At 48.9% G+C, this 18,625-nt stretch overlaps 11 protein-coding genes across 11 annotated transcripts; 5 read left to right on the top strand and 6 right to left on the bottom strand.

The window, feature by feature from the left end:
* Positions 1-325: 325 nt before the first annotated feature.
* On the top strand, positions 326-940 carry ASPGLDRAFT_24476 (lysozyme; the record flags this gene model as incomplete). Its single annotated transcript, XM_022543391.1, has 2 exons — positions 326-589; positions 647-940. 2 exons carry the CDS (start codon positions 326-328, stop codon positions 938-940), a joined length of 558 nt encoding a protein of 185 aa, XP_022402135.1.
* Positions 941-1,060: 120 nt separating this feature from the next.
* Positions 1,061-1,892, top strand: ASPGLDRAFT_124028 (uncharacterized protein; the record flags this gene model as incomplete). The annotated part of the gene is made up of 2 exons (XM_022540450.1): positions 1,061-1,256; positions 1,303-1,892. 2 exons carry the CDS (start codon positions 1,061-1,063, stop codon positions 1,890-1,892), a joined length of 786 nt encoding a protein of 261 aa, XP_022402134.1.
* A 77-nt stretch (positions 1,893-1,969) lies between these two features.
* Positions 1,970-3,769, bottom strand: ASPGLDRAFT_123438 (Zn(II)2Cys6 transcription factor domain-containing protein; the record flags this gene model as incomplete). The annotated part of the gene is made up of 2 exons (XM_022540397.1): positions 1,970-3,625; positions 3,680-3,769. The coding sequence occupies 2 exons, from the start codon at positions 3,767-3,769 to the stop codon at positions 1,970-1,972; spliced, it is 1,746 nt and encodes a 581-aa protein (XP_022402133.1).
* A 342-nt stretch (positions 3,770-4,111) lies between these two features.
* Positions 4,112-5,151, top strand: ASPGLDRAFT_146705 (uncharacterized protein). Its single transcript, XM_022541893.1, has 3 exons — positions 4,112-4,592; positions 4,661-4,735; positions 4,788-5,151. Exons 1-3 carry the CDS (start codon positions 4,224-4,226, stop codon positions 5,070-5,072), a joined length of 729 nt encoding a protein of 242 aa, XP_022402132.1. The 5' UTR covers positions 4,112-4,223; the 3' UTR covers positions 5,073-5,151.
* Positions 5,152-5,468: 317 nt separating this feature from the next.
* Positions 5,469-6,269, bottom strand: ASPGLDRAFT_45399 (uncharacterized protein). The gene has a single exon (XM_022546234.1). The coding sequence runs from the start codon at positions 6,132-6,134 to the stop codon at positions 5,628-5,630; it is 507 nt and encodes a 168-aa protein (XP_022402131.1). The 5' UTR covers positions 6,135-6,269; the 3' UTR covers positions 5,469-5,627.
* Positions 6,270-7,015: 746 nt separating this feature from the next.
* On the bottom strand, positions 7,016-8,711 carry ASPGLDRAFT_73399 (Zn(II)2Cys6 transcription factor). The gene is made up of 2 exons (XM_022549674.1): positions 8,630-8,711; positions 7,016-8,571 (listed from the first exon to the last, which is right to left on the bottom strand). Exons 1-2 carry the CDS (start codon positions 8,667-8,669, stop codon positions 7,115-7,117), a joined length of 1,497 nt encoding a protein of 498 aa, XP_022402130.1. The 5' UTR covers positions 8,670-8,711; the 3' UTR covers positions 7,016-7,114.
* A 158-nt stretch (positions 8,712-8,869) lies between these two features.
* Positions 8,870-9,844, bottom strand: ASPGLDRAFT_65451 (uncharacterized protein; the record flags this gene model as incomplete). Its single annotated transcript, XM_022548896.1, has 5 exons — positions 8,870-9,141; positions 9,191-9,271; positions 9,305-9,350; positions 9,415-9,759; positions 9,809-9,844. 5 exons carry the CDS (start codon positions 9,842-9,844, stop codon positions 8,870-8,872), a joined length of 780 nt encoding a protein of 259 aa, XP_022402129.1.
* Positions 9,845-9,885: 41 nt separating this feature from the next.
* Positions 9,886-11,079, bottom strand: ASPGLDRAFT_45397 (ankyrin repeat domain-containing protein). The gene is made up of 2 exons (XM_022546233.1): positions 10,944-11,079; positions 9,886-10,872 (listed from the first exon to the last, which is right to left on the bottom strand). Exon 2 carries the CDS (start codon positions 10,808-10,810, stop codon positions 10,106-10,108), a length of 705 nt encoding a protein of 234 aa, XP_022402128.1. The 5' UTR covers positions 10,811-10,872; positions 10,944-11,079; the 3' UTR covers positions 9,886-10,105.
* Positions 10,982-11,379, top strand: ASPGLDRAFT_1352277 (uncharacterized protein). The gene has a single exon (XM_022541356.1). The coding sequence runs from the start codon at positions 11,117-11,119 to the stop codon at positions 11,333-11,335; it is 219 nt and encodes a 72-aa protein (XP_022402127.1). The 5' UTR covers positions 10,982-11,116; the 3' UTR covers positions 11,336-11,379.
* A 116-nt stretch (positions 11,380-11,495) lies between these two features.
* On the bottom strand, positions 11,496-15,991 carry ASPGLDRAFT_56843 (Kelch repeat-containing protein; the record flags this gene model as incomplete). The annotated part of the gene is made up of 3 exons (XM_022548215.1): positions 11,496-12,332; positions 12,406-12,747; positions 14,376-15,991. The coding sequence occupies 3 exons, from the start codon at positions 15,989-15,991 to the stop codon at positions 11,873-11,875; spliced, it is 2,418 nt and encodes an 805-aa protein (XP_022402126.1). The 3' UTR covers positions 11,496-11,872.
* A 244-nt stretch (positions 15,992-16,235) lies between these two features.
* On the top strand, positions 16,236-17,279 carry ASPGLDRAFT_111186 (uncharacterized protein; the record flags this gene model as incomplete). The annotated part of the gene is made up of 1 exon (XM_022539585.1): positions 16,236-17,279. A coding segment is annotated over one exon (1,044 nt), but the record flags the coding sequence as incomplete, so codon positions are not given.
* Between the last annotated feature and the right edge of the window lie 1,346 nt (positions 17,280-18,625).

Raw genomic sequence — 18,625 nt, 5'->3', positions numbered from 1 at the left:
CAGAGTGATCGTCGACGGCACAATACGAAGTTAGCTCCTTGGCAGCTAGTGTTGTGTGGATTGCTTCAAAGTGATTTTCCCGCTAGAGTGGCTTGTTAACAGTGCTGTAGCCAGTTAAATCCCAGCTTTTCTTGGTATCTCGACCATTATTTTCACCATTTATCTGTTGATCATTACAGCAGCTGACAATAAGAACTTCAGAAAGTTAAAGGAAAGATCTGGCTATAGTTATAAGAGTTGAAACAATCACCAGTTGACAATACATAAGGACGACAAGTCCCCAACCAAGAATGCCATCATCGTCGTCGTCTCTCACAGCATTACCATGTCCTCCTCCAAGGCAGTCCTCGCCTTCATCCCAGTCCTAGCCACTACAGTTGCTGCCTGCACCGGTCCTCCAGTCAACATCCCAACCCTTGACCTCCTCAAGGGCTTTGAGACAATGCAGCCAGACCCTTACGATGATGGCTTCGGAAACCCGACCATCGGCTACGGCCACCTCTGCGCAAACGCTACTTGCTCCGACGTGCCCTTCCCCACTCCTATGTCGGAGGATTCAGCGACCAGGTTGCTCCAGGGTGATTTGATTGTTAGTCCTCTCCCTAAGCCCTTGCAAGCATGATTCTAAATGCTAATGCCTACGTAGAGCGCTCGAGATGCCGTAACCAACGCCCTCGCGGACCCAGTCACCCTCAACGACAACCAATACGGCGCATTAGTCTCCTGGACCTTCAATGTAGGAAATGGTAACATGGAATCCTCTGATTTGGTCCGGCTCATGAATGCCGGCGAGGATGTCGTTGCCGTTGCGAACGATGAATTGCCGCTGTGGAATAAGGCTAATGGGAAGGTGGTCAACGGGCTTGTGCGCAGGAGGAAAGCTGAAGTGGACTTGTTTAATGCGTCTAGTAACGTCGGCGCTTTGCCTGTTCCTTGTTAAAGTATGATGGTGTCTTGCTGCTGGAATGCTGCGGGAAAGTTATATATGACGTCACGGCATGCCAATATATAACCTCTGGACGTCGTTCCAATTGGACTTGTAGACATTAATTGTATTGATATGGCATCTTCTGGATTTTGCCTTGTTACTCCGGCCTCTCGAGGACTGGGGTTTGCATTTGCGCGGTATCTCTTAGCGAATTCCAACCTGCCTGTTGTAGCAACTGCGCGACAGAATTGCGATGAAGTTCACGACCAACTGCTCTCGGGTATCAAGGACAAGGAAAGACTACAAGTTCTCCCGGTTGACGTGATTGGTACTTCTACTCTCCATACATCTCAATTGTACATCTAACATCACAGATGAATCCTCCATCTCCTCCATGACATCCTATCTCCGCGACACCTACCCCAACACCCCCCTCCGTCTAGCACTAACCCTCCCCGGCATCCTCCACGTCGAAAAATCCCCCTCCCAAATCTCCGCATCCAACGCCCTACACAGCTTCCAAGTCAACGCCCTCGGCCCCCTCCTCCTAATGAAGCACCTAACCCCCTTCCTCCCCACCAAATCATCCCCTCCCTTCGAACCAACAAGAGATGGAGTAAATCTCCCCTCCCATGCCATCTACGCGATGATGGCTGCGCGTGTGGGATCTATCTCCGATAACTCCTCGGGGGGCTGGTATTCATACCGGGCTAGTAAAGCGGCTGTGTTTCAACTGGCGAAGACGTTGGATTTGCATCTGCGGACGCGTAGTCGGGAGAGGTCGTGCGCGGTTGCTTTGCATCCTGGGACTGTGAGGACGGATTTTACGAGGGAGTATTGGGATGGAAGGGAGATGTTGGCGGCAGATGAGGCGGCGGGGAAGTTGTTGGGGGTTTTGGTGGAGATGGGGATGGAGGGAAGGGGGAGGTGTTGGGATTGGAGGGGGGAGGAGGTGGTGCCCTGATAGTTATGTTGTCCACTTCCTAAGTGCAAGTGTCGCACTCGTTTCTGTTAATAGAGTACAAAAATAATTACTGCCTTCTAACCATACAACTCAATCGAAACGCACTCTGTAAAAAACTCACCCGACAGCTGGCACCTCCCATGAAGCAACATGCTATCAATCGACTGGCTATTATACGCAGTGACTTTTGGTACCCCACCATCATCAACCAGCTGCGTAACGCCATATATATTCCTCCCCACCATCCTCTGTCGATTAATAGCTTTGGCCACACCCACGGCCTGGTATACCGGAAAAGCGCCTTCCTCTGTAGGCTGCACGTTCTCAAGATTCTGCAGCCAGTTCTGGATTTCGAGACTGAGACCGAGGTCCTGGCAGCGAAGGAGCGCAGCGAGGAGTATGCCTGAGAAGCCGATTGTGTAGCTGTTTCTGGAGGCGGACATGTGGAGGTTGGTTCCTTTGATTATTCGGAGAAGGAGTCGGATCCAAGTTTCTTCTTCGGAATCATTTGAAGTGGGACAGGGGAGTTTCTGGTTTTCGAGGTGGTGTATAGAAGCGGCGCATTGCATAATTCGCGCGAGTGCGTAGTATGTAGAGTTAAGGGCAGCATCGTGTGATTTAAAATATAGTGGTTCGTTGCTCAAATTATTCATGTCATAGCGAAGCGGTAAACTAATATCATGGAGTGGCTGTTCTGACGGTGGAAGATGCAAGAGCCACTCATCCAGCTTCCTTGCTTCGTCACCCAAGGGCGTAAAGTAGTTCATCTCATCATTATCATCATCAATCGTGTATCGTTCCCCGACGTTATTTAAGTTTTTCAATGCCGCAAGGGACCAATGCTTCAGCACTGCATTGCAATTCAGTCTATGCGATTCGCACATGATACTCAATACCACAACACGTCTCTCGTAAAGGGAGCCAATAAAGCTCCCCTCAAGTAGTCGCGGTAATGGAACCGGCGGCAACCGCTGCAGTACATCCAACGAGCAAAAGTACACACGAGCCCACCAGACCACAAACCGTATCTGCATCCACGACATGAGAAGGCTTTTCACAACCGGGTCTCCTGCTATCTCTTCCAGGACCATAAGAAACGCAGATAAACCCTGAAAATGACAGTAGAATCCTTCGAAGTTGCCCATCGAGGACTCGAGGTGTGCAAATACAGCTAATACTGTCAGGACTATTATCGCGTTATATCGATAGTCGACTTGTTGCAGTGATGTAAATGCCCGAATCGCTGATGAGTAGTACCAATAGCTTCTAGTCTGGTGGATTAGACTTGGACTGTGGGCCGCGACATTTTTTTCAGAGGTATTTCTCTTTTCTGCGTGTAAGCGGCTCAGGTTGCATGCTGACAGGGCCAAAATAGCATCGTTTAACATTCGATTATTGCTGGCTAAGCGAGAGGTTGAGTGGAAGACTGGGTGTAATGCCGGGAGACACATGTCTTCCCAATATGTAGAATAAAAGACATCTCTTTCCGTATGCTGTAAAGATCTGATAAGATCAAGTCGTCCTAACCCAAGGCCATTGCAATCCGGCTCATCAGATATATGCTTTTCCGGAGAAGACTGCCTCTTGTACTCCAATCGTGATTTCTTTTTGGAGATGGCGACTTTTGAAGAACCCGGCCTGTCCACCGTGCGAAATCTGAAATCAGGTTTAGTACTCTCACAGACCTTTCCCAGTCTGACGCAAGTCCCACACGCCGGTTTCTGCTCATCGCACTAACGACAAATATTAACGGACAATTGCTTATAGCGCAAATATTGCCAGCTTACCTTCGTTTTCCTCTCGCGACAGTTTCTACATCCCGTGCGTGACCGGACAATGTTCGTTTTCTTGGGCCTCGGAGGAGCAGGCTTGTACATTTCGCTATACACCGCGGGGTGGAAGATGTACATTCCTCATTTAGGATGGGACCCGGGCATAAAACAAGTGATTATTAGAGGTGGTAGAGCATTCAAGAAAATTCTTCATGTTCTCTTGATGTCTCTAAAAGGTACTCTGATATCTCGGCTAATCGAAAAAATGGGGAAATCGCACCCGCGCACCGCTTTAGGAATAGCGCATCAGACATACTATGGGGATATCGGACGTTGGATTTCGTGCAGTCTCCGTTATTGGATGGAAACAATGCGTTATCTTTGACTGGTCGGTACTCTTAATCTGGTCTGGAATTGCCCAAAATGGTCTGCAATAGCGATAACCTTCAAGTAAACACCCGAGCGCAAATGCGGACTATATATATATCAGCCCCTCTCGGTCTCACGAGCATATTTTCCACATCAACCTCGAATCTTCAAACATAAGAGATTGTCCATCATGGGTTCGATAGCACCACTGAAAATCGCCGTCCTCATAAACAGCCCACCCGGCAATGAATTCTGGAATGACGTGAAAAAGGCATACGACGATGCATTTCACTCAGTCGCATCGGATGCCCAGATTGACTGCTACGATCCCGTGTTCGACGCCAACTTCCCCGATCCCGGAAAATACGACTTTATCGTCCTAAGCGGAGGGAAAGCCGATTCCTCTTCATCAGAGCCATGGGTGCTGGGAGTGCTGGATTTCGTCCGGAACACGGCGCGAGACTTTCCCAAGGTCAAGATGCTGGGTATCTGCTGGGGTCATCAAGCCATTCAACGGGCGCTGGGAGGTATTGTTCATGCTGTTCCGACTGGTCCAATTGTACAGTTTCCAAATGAAGTGCTTCATTGAGGGTCGAGCAAAATGCTAACGGTAAAATTTTATCACAGGCCGCAATTCAGGATACTAAACTGACCCCAGAGGGTAAGGACTTTTTCCGCTTCGCTCCAGGAACCGAGTCCTATGTAAGTATCTCTAGAGCACTCCATTTAGCATACTTTTCTAACAGCCCATAAGCGAGCACCCGAATTCCACGTCCGCGAAGTAGCCAAACCGGCACCCAACTTTATCCATCTCGCAGAAGGCCACGAATGTTTTGTGAACGAAGCGAACACAATCCTCACTTTCCAGGCCCACCCGGAAATTCACAACGCTCTTGCGAAGAAAATGTTTGCCGATGAGGATGATGTGTATACCGGCAACTCGTCAAAGGAGCAGATTGCGAAGGAAATTGAGAAGCTGGATAAGCCGATGGATGGTCGATTGTTGCTGGAACGGATCGTTGAATGGGCGAGGAAGTGATTGTTGCTAGTATCGGAGGAAATAATTTTTGCTACTAGTAGTAATGTGATGTGAACCAAATTGAATATAAAAGTCAAAGTTTCTCGAATTCAACGACAACCATTGTCACGGATAGATGAACATAATGAGCACAATAAGGTCAAGCCATAAAGTACCGCATACTTAGTAAGACAATCCACACTACCTAGGAGCTTAAACAACTAGTACCAGCTGTTGGCGGACTTACTTGGTCCAAGGTCGTGAAAGACAATTCTTTGCTGCCGCAGTCCCCTATTCTCAGTGTGATCCAACTGGGTCTCCAGCGTGGAACAGATATATTCGATCGCGATCAATCAACCGCACGTCTTTGGCAAGCTTCCTGGGACTATGTTTGTTCGATCCCAAACTAGACCGCTTTATACTGGGCACCCGTCAAAGACCAACCAAAGTACATCATCGTGCTTATGCAATGGGAACGCGCGTGGGCTTGGAAACATTTCCAACAGTGGTCCATTGCTCACATCATGTTGCTTCAACAGAGAGCACTTCGTCTCGCACTGCCTAAAACTAGCTAAATTAATTCGAATAGCCCGGAGGCGATCCCGAACACCCATTATATTGCGGCAGCACTGCATCCGAAGCCTCCAATCGCTCGGACACCATCGATCCTTCAACGTACTCGTACACATGTATCGGTACAGTCGCCCCCAAGACACGCACAGTGTCTCTTTTATCCACCAACGATCCAGTCTCCCTATTTATAGTCTCGCTACCCGTCACGATAGTCATTGTCAACCGATGTTTAACGGCTAGAACTGGTGCTAACCGTGAGTACTCGGATGTGAAATCGGTTAATGCATCTGCACTGCTGTCGATGGTAATATCAAATGGAATGGGGATCGCCATATCCGCAGATCCAGTATCTCCAGCGTTGGCTCTCGTCGCCGCCCATCGACCCTTGAGCCCACCCGTTGCTATTATTCGCTTTTGTCTCGTTACCGGCCTGTCTTGTGTTTGCTGCGTATTCCAGCTCTCGATTTCGTCCACGCGCCATGTCACTTCTTTTGCTATCACTACGGTCATTTCACCGTGTCGAGGCCCTGGCGTGGCAACATCTCGTAATAGCAGTTGAGCGGATATATGTTTTCCGCATCTATGTCCATGTGATGGCGATAATTCAGGATAGAGAATGAATTCAGCGCGTAGCTTTGTTTCCGGGAATGTTCGAATATAGCGAAAGACCTCATGGGGATCGGGGATCTTGAGTCGAGTGACGTGTAGTGTCTGGCGAGTAGTGAGATTCCGTCCACTAGTCGTAGTCCCTAAAGCGACTAGGTCATATGTAATGCTGAGTGAAGGCCTCCCGATTGACGCGGGTACATCGCACGGAATCGATAGGCTGAATTCATGATCGCGGGCTTGATTCGACGTTGGCGAAGTTGAAAGATTGTAGTGAAGTAATTCAGTAGTGAAAGAAGTCCTTTCCAAGCTAGCATTGCGTTGTTGTTTCTTTGGTTTGTGGCGCTGGAACCGTTTCTTTGGGTGTCTTTGTTCGTGGATGGAATTTCCACTAGTGGGATGTCGCTCAGTATCGAGTAGAATTGTTTGCATGAGGGACACATGTAGCGAGGATAGCTCTGCCTCTCCACCCAGGTGAATAGTTCCTGAGAAAGAATCACTAAAGGATTGGCCATGGGTATCCAGAAATATAGTATGCTTGGACGGGCAAACCAACAGCATATTGGTGTATGGTGCAGCGAAGGCTGAGAGCTCATGAATAAAGAAGAGAATTTCCCTTGCCTGCTGACAGGAATGGTTGCTTGTATTTATGGATTCCCGTTGTGTGCATCATCTCTGGAACATTGCATCGGCTATGATGTATATCCGACTAGTCCGAAAGAGGCAGCTCATATGAGAAAATTACCTTTTTGAGCTAGGGGCCCACAGATGATGCTCCTTTGATGGGGTTTGGGACCGCTTAATTATACTACCGCGGAGTATATCTAACGAGGGGGGAAGTACTTGCATTTTATACTTGGGATTGTTGCTCACATCACGTTTTGTCATGCTAAGAAAAAGCCACACGCCCAAGCCCGTTTCCTCGCCAGCTTAATCCACGATATACATTGGCCATCAGGTAATGTCCACCAATCCTTCAGAAACGACAACACCCGATTTCTATCCAACGTACGGCTAATGCGCATCACATTTGTGAGATGACGCTCGATGAGCTTCTGGCTAGCGCGATTCTCCTGAAACTCTGTCCCAGCGATAAAGAGCGGCCATACAAGATTCTGCGCAAACAGCTCATTCCCGGTTCCGGACAGAGAGTGCAAGTTTGTAAGAATCGCATCGCGGGATTGCTTAATCAGTGTTTGACATGTACGATGGTCTGCGAGTGCTTGGTAGCTGTATATCAGACTGGCGTGAAAATACATCCATACGAGATGCTCAAAAGCGCGCCTGTCGTTGTCGGACCAGAACTGAATCGATTGCCCCAGACATACAGCACTCCGTCTGGCTAGCTCGAGTTGAATATGGATGTCGACGCAGGGGATTAGGTCTGGCGGCGGTAATTGCAAGAGTTCAGCACGAGCTTTGATGCGTTCCGCTTGGGTGATTTGATGGATGATCCGGATGAGATCAGTAAAGACAGCATCTCTGCTGCCAGTAAGAGGAGTTTGTACAATCTCGTCTATATCGTGGAAGGTTGTCAGATGTGCCCATACCGAAGTTGCATAGAACTCCTGTAGGAAGAATTCTTCGATGCGGTCTGCCGGTTTTTGCAGAAGTAACCGATCAGTTTCTGTCCTGATGACCTCCTGTGCAGCTTGTAGATGGACCCGCCATCCGGCTTCTTGGGCCGCCAGTAATTCAGCATTGCAGAGGATGATCGCAGATGCAAGGACAGGAGTAGATATGTTAGTAGTAGATCGTAAGTCAGGCGGCGTGCGCAGGATGCTAATTTCGCAAGCGAGAAGTCCAAGGGCTTTGTTTTGGTAGGATTTCGATATCCTTTGAAATTTGTCACACCAAAAATCACCGGAAGGATATTGAGATGCCATATCATGTGCTGTTAAAGCGAGGACAGATGAGAGCACCGTTTCTGAGCCCTCGAATAAAGGCACGACGACGTGTCGCCATGGATTCTCAGGACCATCTATCCACGCTAACCTGCGGGCAACACATTCCATGAAGTATTGAAGTAATTGAGGCGCATGTGGGGTTTGAGTGTCGAGGAGGCACGGATTCGATGGCGACAGTGGAACAGCAACCTGATGCTGCACGTCCTCAATGCTCGATAAAACACTGTTTAGCCCATGTGGTAGTGACGATGTTGCGGCAGGTGCATCTCGCAAGGGAATGGATTTCCCCTGCAGCTTTCCTCGACTTGCAACACCTTGCACCCATCTAACAGCTACCCCGTAGCCCGGACATTCCAGACTACGCTTTGCACATTTGTTGCATCCCGGTAGACTGCGGTCACATTTAATGCGACGAAGCTGACATTTTTTACAATCTACCCCGTGCATCATTAGCAATGTGCCGCCATTGATATTCTCGCCACATGGGCCTACCTTTTGGTGCAGTATTGTCCGACAACTGCTGCACGGGCATTGCTCCTCATTCTCAACGAGGTCGAACAGGATTGGGAGTGGTTGAACAAATCTTTGTTCATCCGGATATCAGACGCGCTAGACCATATCGGGAAGACAGATTGAGAAATCTTATCTGTGGGGCTCATCATGTGATATTAGCGAGAATGGGAAAATATCATTCGCTCGATTACCTGAGCATAGGAGACGCCAATGCTCTGCCTAGAAGCATTTCGTTGATCGCGGCACCATGTAATATTCACTTGCACGAAAGGCAGCCACCTTTTCCCTCTCAGCCGCGCTGAGCTGCACCCCGTTCCGATCCCACTGCTTTCTGCTAGAGTCAAACAGCTCTCTTTGCTGTTCGCGAGTAGGTCTCAGCCCGAGCTTTCCACGGCTTTGACAGGATGTATCCGTTTCCATCAATGTGCTATTATCTCCATCTTCCTCCGTACATCCGTAGGTACGGTATTCCATGTTTGCCCAGCCAGTTCCTGGTACCGATTAGGGTTATTCGGTTCCGGGGTAGAGAGGCGTACATACCTGTATAGACACTACCATCTTCCCAGTCCTCTGTCAAGAAGTGCAAAAGTCCACCGTGCGCGACAACCATGATTTCCTTTTCTGGTCTTGCTTTTAGCCATCATCGCGCATCACGGGCACGGGCTCGAATCGCTTCGCCATCCGGTGCATAGCGCCCACTCTGTATAGTTAAGCCTGAGAATATGCTGAGTGTTTCCAGCTAGGAAATGACTGGGTCCACTAACCTTAACATGCCACCCACTTGAGACAAGACTCAGGTCCACCGGAAGATTATTTTCCAGAACTTCCTTTTCCAGGCTCTCGAGATCACTCCCACTGTCACAGGGAAGGTCGCTGACCTCCTGGAGACCCGGGAGCGCGATCAGCTTTAATTCAGGATTACTTTCGAAGACAGGGGCGAAGGCGTGTAAGGCTGTGTAAATTGTCCGGTGGATCGGAGACGCGACTACCGGCTCGACACTGGAATGAAAAGGGAAATCTTCCCGTAACTTGTCACATTGCCTTTCACCTGCCGGTGTAAGGAGAGAATCGATCATCCGCCAATTCTCGTGCCCCAGATTATGGAAGCCCTAAAGATCGTAAGTATATTTTCATCTCGATACTTTAAAAAACACGTACTTGAGCATGGCGAACACAATGGATCAACGGAGCCATACTACGGAAATCAGAATCAGGTACCATAGACCTATAAACCACGACAGCGCTCCGATTATTATTTAAATGAAATCTCACCCGTACGAAGTTGCGGGGAGGCTAAATAACCCTATGTCGCCAGTGGCGCTAAACCTAATCGCGAAAATGGATTGAGATCCCACAGCCCCACTATCCACCTCTTATCGTGGAGCCGTTTAAGATCTACTACGTCCCATCTTCTGTTTTGGATCTCTCGTACATAAAGCATAATACACCCGAGTACTAGTATTCTCCGACGCTGTAGTGAGCCTCACGCAGTCGATCCCGGACACTAACACCATCCTCATCAAGAGCAGAGAGATCTGGCTGACATTCCAACAAAAGCCGAACAGCCTCAGTCGAACCCCCCACAATCGCCCAATGAACCGGCGTCCCTTTCTTGTTGTAATTGACAAAAGCAAGCACCCTCCACATCGGCACCTCATTAATATTCGCCCCATACTGCAAAAGAAGCCTCATCCTTGGTATATCACCCCTGATCGCCGCAACATGCAACGCACCACTCCCCTCCACCCTCGCACCAGCCCGTAACAGCCGCTCCATCCACTTGATATCACGATTCATCCGCACCGCCACGCCAATGGGCGGAAGCATGTGGCCCCATCGACCATAGCTGGGATCGACATCGGTTCTTTTGTTTAAGAGGAACTCTAGCAATGGCTCGTGGTTATGGCGAAGAGCGCTGATTAGCGGAGTGCCGCTGGAGCCCAGGTCGTGGTTCACGTCTCCGCCGTTGTCGAGGATTACTTGGAATGTGGCGATGTCGCCGTTTTGTAGGGCTTTGAGGTAAACGAAGGTGTCTAGTCGCGCGCCGTTGTTGAGGGAGTGTTGGAGTTGCGGTGCGTTTCCGGTGGACGCGGCGTTCTCGGCTTCTAGCTGGATAGCGGGCTCTGAAGGAGATGACACCGTAGTTGAAAATTGAGACATTACATGTAGGTTATGTAACTCAGGAACACTCAACATCCAAGAACCGTTGATATTGACATTGACTTTGGCCCCACTCGACCACGTGTCAGCCTTGTTGACTTCATGACTTATGATGAAAGTCAAGGTGGATTACCATGAGCGTTTTAGACATGAAGACGCGAAGATAGAATGCTCATGTGGGAGCCAAAAAACCCCCCACCACTTCTACTTCTGCCGGAAAGGCCACAAGGCATCCCCACACCCATGGGGAGACCAGCAGGTAGATGAGGTCCTGCGCTCTAAGTCAGGAACAAGAAACTTCCATGAATGGTTGCAGAGGTCTCACTTTTACCGCATAATATGCCCCGCGCACTAACCAACTCCACTTCAAAACTCTTCATGACTTCCCTCCTAACCCCCCTCCTTCCTTTTTTCGCCTCCCCCCTTCCTCCACAGAATGTGTGCGCCGCTGAACGCGGCCCCAATAATCATAGGCGGGCTCCTACGGGAGAGCCTTTGCCAGCATGTATGATAGAATTAGCTTAGCTACTAGATAGGCGAGTCCGCTTCGCCCGTCGTATATTCCGCTCCGGGATCTTGATGAAAGTCAAGGTGGATTAATAGTTGGTCCGATTACCGAGGCCGACAGACCTCTCATATACGGACACACACACATTCGGTTTAGATAGCCAAGCACTCGTTCCATCACCTTTGTGTCTATAGAGATCAATGTTATCCTCCTTGTGTAATTAAAATTCGTCGCCTACAGCCTCGTGCAGTCCGGATAATCGACTCCCCCGACTTCCCCGATACGGAGTTTTAACCGCTACATTGGTTTATCCGTTTCAACTTACCATCCGGTGCTTCATCACCGTGAGCAGCTTGTGAAGAAGGGGGTTCTTAAAAAGATTCGAAATCTATCCCATTTGATGCGGTCAGCCATTTTTTCGTCCCGATATTCCAATATCATTACACCACCGGCTCGGTTTAGTTTATTAGGATTAGATACAAGTACATCGATACCCTATTATGATTATGTACAACACTTCCTATAGTGATTGATATAGCCTTCATCCACCCCGATTACCGGCTACTCTGCGATCCATCCAACTCTGCCCTTGTATGGCTAATATCCGCCGGCAACTCCTGCGGCGGCACATTATTCGCAGACATCTCCGCAACCTCCGACATGCCCAACTCAATTGACCTCTCTTGTCCATGGAGTTCCGCCAAATGAGGCTGTCTGCCTTTACCATTTAGGTCTGTGGTATCGAGGTTCCGCTTCGTGTTGCGACGCCGCTTGTACGCGATGACTAAGAATGCTAGACCACACAGGGCAGCAGCGCTGCCGACGGCACCGACGGTTGCTCCTGCGATGCCGCCCTTTGAGATGGAGTTGGAGCTAGTGTCGGATTGGGCTGTCGATGTTGATGATGGGGAGGTGCTTGAGCTGGGGACTGTCTTTTTGTTTTTGAATAGATTGGCTATATCAGTGCTGCCGAATCCTTTCTCGGGTTTCGTAACAGTGGCGCCGCCAGTTTTGCTAGGTAAATACTCTATTAGCCACGAAAAACACAAAATAAGAAAAACCTGTGGACGAAGCAAAATAAGCATACCTTCCCCCAATAACATCGGAAATGTTCTGATGTACTTTGTGCTCCCCGTCATCCGCGTCATAATTAAAAAGCCAGTCGTGCTCATTGAGATCAAAAATTCCTATCCCGTTCTGGAACGCGCCACTGTCACAGGTGGATGTTTTGGGTTTAAACTCCTCACTGCCATGTGGAATAAGCCCTCCAATAGCCAGCATGGTGTGCTTTCCTGCAAGTTGGCACTTGTGCTCGATTCGGAGGTCATTACCATCTACGACCCGGATCCAGCGAAAAGATGGCAAGGAAAGGACGTGGACATCGCCGTCGGATGTGGAAACCGAGTTCGACATACCACCGAAGACATATCTAGGGCATTGTTAGACAACGACAGACTCATGTATTATGCCTGATGTTATACTGCACTCAAATAGAGAAGGATGACAGATCTGGAGCGGCAGCGACAACAGTACAGCCGGCCATTCGCCAATGAGGAACATCCCCCGTACTTTGCTGAGTATACCATTTGTCATTGGCAATATCATGAATAGAAATTGACTCCATTGAGTTCTATGAAGACCGGTTAGATCGTTCGCGCAATGTGAAAAGATCGAATATGAAACAGGGGAGCATTTTAAATGCCATACTTGAAGATCTATTAACAATTACTGGGAAAAGAGAGAGTTGCACAAGCTAGCCTACGGTTGCAGTCGTCGGTGGTGTCGTTGGTCGCAAAACATGTAGCTTACCAGAATGAAATTCGCGGGAACAAAACTGCTTTGTCGCCCCCAGCGCTGCCAGCAACGACAAGAGGAGAGCAAATTTATTCATATTTGGCTAAAAGGACCCTTTCTGAGTGATGTTGTTGATAATTGTGCGCACATGGGATACTGCACCAGAGGCAGTGGTTGGCCGTGCGAAAGACTTTTTAGCAAATTGAAATAGGGACTCGACAAAACGCGCTTGGCCCACATAACAACCCGGTCCTCTTAGTTTGGAAAATGAACAAGTAGTTACACACTCCGTACTTTGTCACGACGGTGCTAATCTGTGGTTCTCCTCGAACTCCGAGGGTTTGCCGCCGGCAGTGGGGACAGAGGCATTGTAAGGCCCTATCATATCATCATAGTTCATGCGGCGCAGCATAACCTGAAGATCAATATTAAGATCAATATTAGGAACGGCATTTGAAGTGGCGGATCTGGCCATTACTTGTGCTCCGTGCATTTCGGCAATTGCCGATTTGGGCAAGCGCTTAAGCTAGCCATTGACGATCACAATACAGATCGATTAGCCCGGCGTTTCAATCAAAACTCGGTTAGTCTACCCTCGACTTGCGGTCATGGAAACTGAAATTGTTGATGATAATGTGGGACATAGGCGCGCTGCTTTATTCGACCCCGGCTGGGTCTATTACGGCCCCTGCGGCCATCATTCCTGGGTCCTGGTGATGGACACAGAAATCTTGGATTCAAGGTGAAAAGGGGGAATATGTGGATGATGAAACGGATAAACCAATGTAGCAGTTAAACTCCGTGTCGGGGAAGTCGGGGAGTCGATTATCCGGACTGCACGAGGCTATAGGCGAGGGAGGAATTTAAATTACACTAAAAAGGATGACATTGACATCTATAGATACCATAGACAATGGAATGAGTGCTTGGCTCTCTAAAGCATATGGCTACGGTGTCCGCATACGAGGAATCAGTCTCACGTCAGACCTACAGGGTACCCTTTGGAGAATCCATATACAATTGGTTCTTGTCTATTCATGTGGAGCAATGTGCAAGAGATGAGGCTCTAGAGACGAGGCTCAAGAGTTGAGCGCAAATGCGACTAAACTGAAATGGGAAGCAGTACGGAGCAGCGCTTATTCGGACCATATGATGCAACTTTAGCTGCTGAGGTGAAGGGAATGGGGGATAAGAAGAGTGAGGTTCCCCCTTCGCATGGCCTACAAATGGCAGTTCGCACACCAACAGGCAAAATCCTCATACATCTCATGATCCTTCAGCCACTGACTCTTCGGAAACCCATTCTTTCCCAACAAGGCGCTATCATAACCCTCCCCCATAACTTGGCTCTCTAGCCCCTTTTCAATCTCGTTTACATCCTTCTTCACAATCCACTCCTGCCTCAGCAGAGCGTTTTCTCCGTCCCTTGTCCATGTCCATGGCCAGGCCGCATGCACAAATAGCCGAGTGAGTCCATTTGCCTTTAGCTTCTCCAAGGGACGAGTGATTTGCATATATGCCCCTAATACCTTGGACGTTCCTTCTTCGCGGCCTAGTTCTTTTCGGGAGACAGGTGCGTGGCAGGAGCCGTAGAAGTCTGCGAAATATATGAGTAGAGTGAGAGTCGGGAGATTTAGCTTGTCCTTGAAGTAGTCGATTGTGTGCTCCCAGTCCTGGAGTGCAGGCCCTCGAGGCTCGAGGTATTCTTCATCCACTGGAGGGAAGACGATTTCAAGGAATTTCAACCGACATAGGTAGTCCGATGGAACGATGTCACGCAAGAAGATTGAACTTTCAAAGCACGACAGAACAGTTTTTGGTGCGCAGCCATACCCATCAACTGGAGTGACGATGCATCGATTCTGCGTAAAGAGGACATACAAAGCATCTTTCCGAAAAGCACGACAGACCAGGAAGAATGGGCTCGGAAAATGCCAGCACTGGCAATGATTTGAAAAGACGGAGTGGAAGCGGGAACAGAAGCATCCAATGTCAATCACTGCAGGCCTCTTCCAGCAATCATGAAACAGGGAGGCGTGATGGTCCTCAGGGGCACATTCCCCTTCGCAATAGTCTACGGCAAATGTGACATGATATCCAGAACAGGGACTCCAGGTGAGCTCGCGGAAGGACGTGATTAGATCGGTGTATTGCAGGATCCGATGTCGCAACTCCCAAGGTAAATCCAGGAAGGGGAATGGAGATTGTGGCTCCGTGAATGAAAGACCCATGGCTTGCTTTGCTGCTCGGTGTGCAATTTGTCGTATGTCAGGATCAGCGTCTGCGCTTAGGCGAATGTTACACTCTCCAAGCGTAGGAAGAGTCTCATTGAGTAGTGGTTCAACAACCGCCCTAGCCGCTGTCATGTCCGCAACATCGCAGATAAAAAACAGCTGTAACCGATTTGGTCGTACAAATGGTACTATGTACTCAATCGCGCTGTACCACTTCTCAAGGACTTCATGATAATGTGGTGATGTCGAGCTGAGCGGTTGGTCGTGCCGATTACACCCCCAACTGCCACACGACCGGAGTTTACAACACCCCCATCCTGGCTCACAGGTACTGACATTCAGAAGAACAGTCAGTTTAACAAGAGACTGGATTCCGGCCGGTGTCAAGTCATGCAGTTTCTGGAGACTTCGGTTATTTCTGTATTGGACAACCAAGTGCTTTTGGGCGTATGACAGCTCTGCATATATGCGGGAATGAGTCAGGAGCAAGTTACGAATATCCTGGCCCGACTTCCAACTACTCGCTGTATTTGAGGTATTTGGGGCCTGTGTAGCCAATTGAGCTTCATCGTCTGCGATAATCAGTTGGTAGATGTGTGCGCGAATGGATGACGGTAGACCCAAGAACCGGAAGTGTTCAGACATAATGAATGCAGAATCGTCGAAGATGGATCTATAGAGTCAGTTAGGATCCTGATCAATGGTTCAAAGGCACAGTGATGATCCATTGCGGGGGTCTCAACATTGGTTACTGCGACAACACATTGTTCAAAGCCAACACTTTACCATGGCCGCTTTTTCTGCAAATATTTCTTGAGTCTTACCAACGTCAAATCCAGATACAATGGCCCGAACCAAGCAAACAGCAAGAAGAACAGGCTCACCGATAAAATGGGTGCATCACCCCTACAAAGACCACGCTGGCCAGCCCGCAACACTGCTTATATACAAAGAAACAGACCCGGAAGACAGGGAACAGGACTTGGAAGCTCAACCTGAATTCGCATTCCAGGTCTACAGCACCATTCCCCTAGACTCAGATCATGAAGCTCTGTGTCAATATCTCGCACAAGAGATCGATTTTCGACCCGGCCCCGCATTTGAGATCTACGCGCCGCAGCCGGACGCCTTCGCGTGTGTCGAGCATCAGAGGCGCGAGATTGCTCATCGAAAGAGAATAAGGCCTGGGGAAGATTTCTTTCCCGGTATCGCGAAAGTGGAGCCTAATGAGTTCGACCGGCTTCCACAAGGATTTCTTTTGGTCATCACATCGGACGTTTATCGCGCGGGATTCCAGGCCCATGACCACTATGAGAAAGGAACGGGCCCGTTATTGGTGACATTTAATCGCAGCTTTCCTGGCAAGACAGTCGTCGATGTGCGATCGCGATGCACGACCGCTCCACCATACTGGGAAGATGTGGATTATGAGCCTAATCCGTGCCCCGAACGGAACGAGATTACAGTGCAGAAGTGTCAGGATATCTGGGAAGTGAAGTGGGGTCTTAAATGGACCTTTCGAAGGAGCATTCAGCGTGATTTTCATTATGATTATGGGCTTCTTGATGACGAAGGGGAACCTTTTCCTGTCGATCAGGGCATCTCGCATGAGGACCGTCAGTTGCTGGACAGTAAAGCGGATTCACTAGCTTTGGGGAATTTCACCGTGGCATCTCAGCCGGATGGAGCGGTGACTATTACGACCGCTCCTATGGCCTCAGAACCGGACTTAAGATACATCATTCATGTCGCCTTTCCGCTGTCAGACCTCCACCTGGCACAGGTTGCAAAAGCGTTTACATCGACGCTCATGGAGAAAATATCCGGTTCGAAATCTGTGTATCTTGAATTCCACAGTTCATATGTGTCATTCAGTCACATAGTGGCGAAGCACCGTGCCCTTCTGGAGTCCCGGCCCGAAATAACCATTGGCGGGATACAGGATGTTCTGCTCACTGTCGATGATCCTCCAAAGAAAATGCGAATCTTTCCCCAGACCAGACGTTCAAGCCACGGTTACGGCTATACTAGCGAGCCCTATTGTACCTTTGCCGTCATCCTGGACCGACCCAATTTTCTGACTGCGCCGGGTGTGCTTTTTCTTCTCGCGAATAGGAGCGAGTTGCAAGAAGACCATAACCCAGCTTCAGCGCCGGATTCAACTGATGATGAGGAGCTTTCTGACATTCTTGAGTATCAGGTTTGGCGCAGTGCTGGAATGCCAGAGGTGGCGCAGAGATTGGCATTTCCGTCTTGAATGCATGGTGATGTCCAATTCTCCCAAGTTGTCAAATTGACAGGCAGCTGAAAGCTCGATCATATTCCATATTTTTGAAAACGAAGTCATAATTAAGCTGAATGCAAATTAAATGTCACAGGGATATATAATATTAATCAACAAAACATCATTCCGTACCATCACTGCGGAATAGCAACAACATTCCCATCATTCGACTGAGCCGACTTATCATCCCCACCCGTAGCCCAGCACCAACAAGTCCCCGGCGATTGACTTCCCGTTCCCTCAATGTTATATGTAGCTCCGACATCAGACCGAGATTGGAAACCGTTCATACTACCGCACAGCCCCAGGCAATCATTGAACGAGTCGAACACAGTCGAGGCAAGGTCCTTTTTGCCGCTTCCACCAAAATCTGCGTCGCAGACGATTTGATATTCCTGGGAGCTGGATCCGATAGTGAGCATTGTGTTGTTTTGGCTCGGGCACACAGAAGCGGAGACGGATAAGGTATAGGAGGGCTGGGTTGATGTGAGTGATGTGGTAGCGGTGACGGAAGCTGTTGGCGTTGTTGCTGTCGCTGATCCTGTCGTTGATCCTGTCGAGCTTGCTACTGTAAAACCCCGTTATAAGCAACTCCGATATAAGCAATACTCCATTATAAGCAACTGGCCACGCTGTCCAAATTACAACTCCATATAAAATTGCTTAATACTCCATTACTAGCAAGTTGCTTAAATTCTCCCCTCCTCCAATACAAAATTGCTAATATAGGAGTAACCAAAATAGGCTATTTTGACTTCGTCCCTCCCTTCTGCAATGCCAAAGCAAACCCGTCAACCTATTTTAAACAGCCAAAAGGCTGCCCTCCGAGCCCAGCATCAACTCAAGCCACATCTATCAAATATCGCACTGAAAATCTGGTTTGAAACCACCTATAATCAGTCAATCAACCCATCCTCTGTATCCCGAATCATTTCATCCGATTCCGCCTCCTTTGATGAAGCCACCAACCGCCACCAAGAGAAGCGACGACGTAC

Source organism: Aspergillus glaucus (genome assembly GCF_001890805.1).
Source record: "Aspergillus glaucus CBS 516.65 unplaced genomic scaffold ASPGLscaffold_7, whole genome shotgun sequence".
In the NCBI taxonomy this organism is placed as follows: Eukaryota; Fungi; Ascomycota; class Eurotiomycetes; order Eurotiales; family Aspergillaceae; genus Aspergillus; species Aspergillus glaucus.
The sequence above is the reverse complement of the archived record's forward strand: the minus strand, read 5'-3'. Positions and strand labels throughout refer to the sequence as shown.

Bases quoted from the DNA above. Each gene is read 5' to 3' on its own strand.
- ASPGLDRAFT_45399 (XM_022546234.1), bottom strand. From the start codon at position 6,134: ATGACCGTAGTGATAGCAAAAGAAGTGACATGGCGCGTGGACGAAATC.
- ASPGLDRAFT_1352277 (XM_022541356.1), top strand. From the start codon at position 11,117: ATGGTTGCAGAGGTCTCACTTTTACCGCATAATATGCCCCGCGCACTA.
- ASPGLDRAFT_45397 (XM_022546233.1), bottom strand. From the start codon at position 10,810: ATGTCTCAATTTTCAACTACGGTGTCATCTCCTTCAGAGCCCGCTATC.
- ASPGLDRAFT_73399 (XM_022549674.1), bottom strand. From the start codon at position 8,669: ATGCCCGTGCAGCAGTTGTCGGACAATACTGCACCAAAAG. The intron at 8,572-8,629 runs GTAGGCCCATGT...TGCACGGGGTAG, and splicing joins GGACAATACTGCACCAAAAG to ATTGTAAAAAATGTCAGCTT.
- ASPGLDRAFT_146705 (XM_022541893.1), top strand. From the start codon at position 4,224: ATGGGTTCGATAGCACCACTGAAAATCGCCGTCCTCATAAACAGCCCA. The intron at 4,593-4,660 runs GTACAGTTTCCA...ATTTTATCACAG, and splicing joins CTGTTCCGACTGGTCCAATT to GCCGCAATTCAGGATACTAA. The intron at 4,736-4,787 runs GTAAGTATCTCT...ACAGCCCATAAG, and splicing joins CTCCAGGAACCGAGTCCTAT to CGAGCACCCGAATTCCACGT.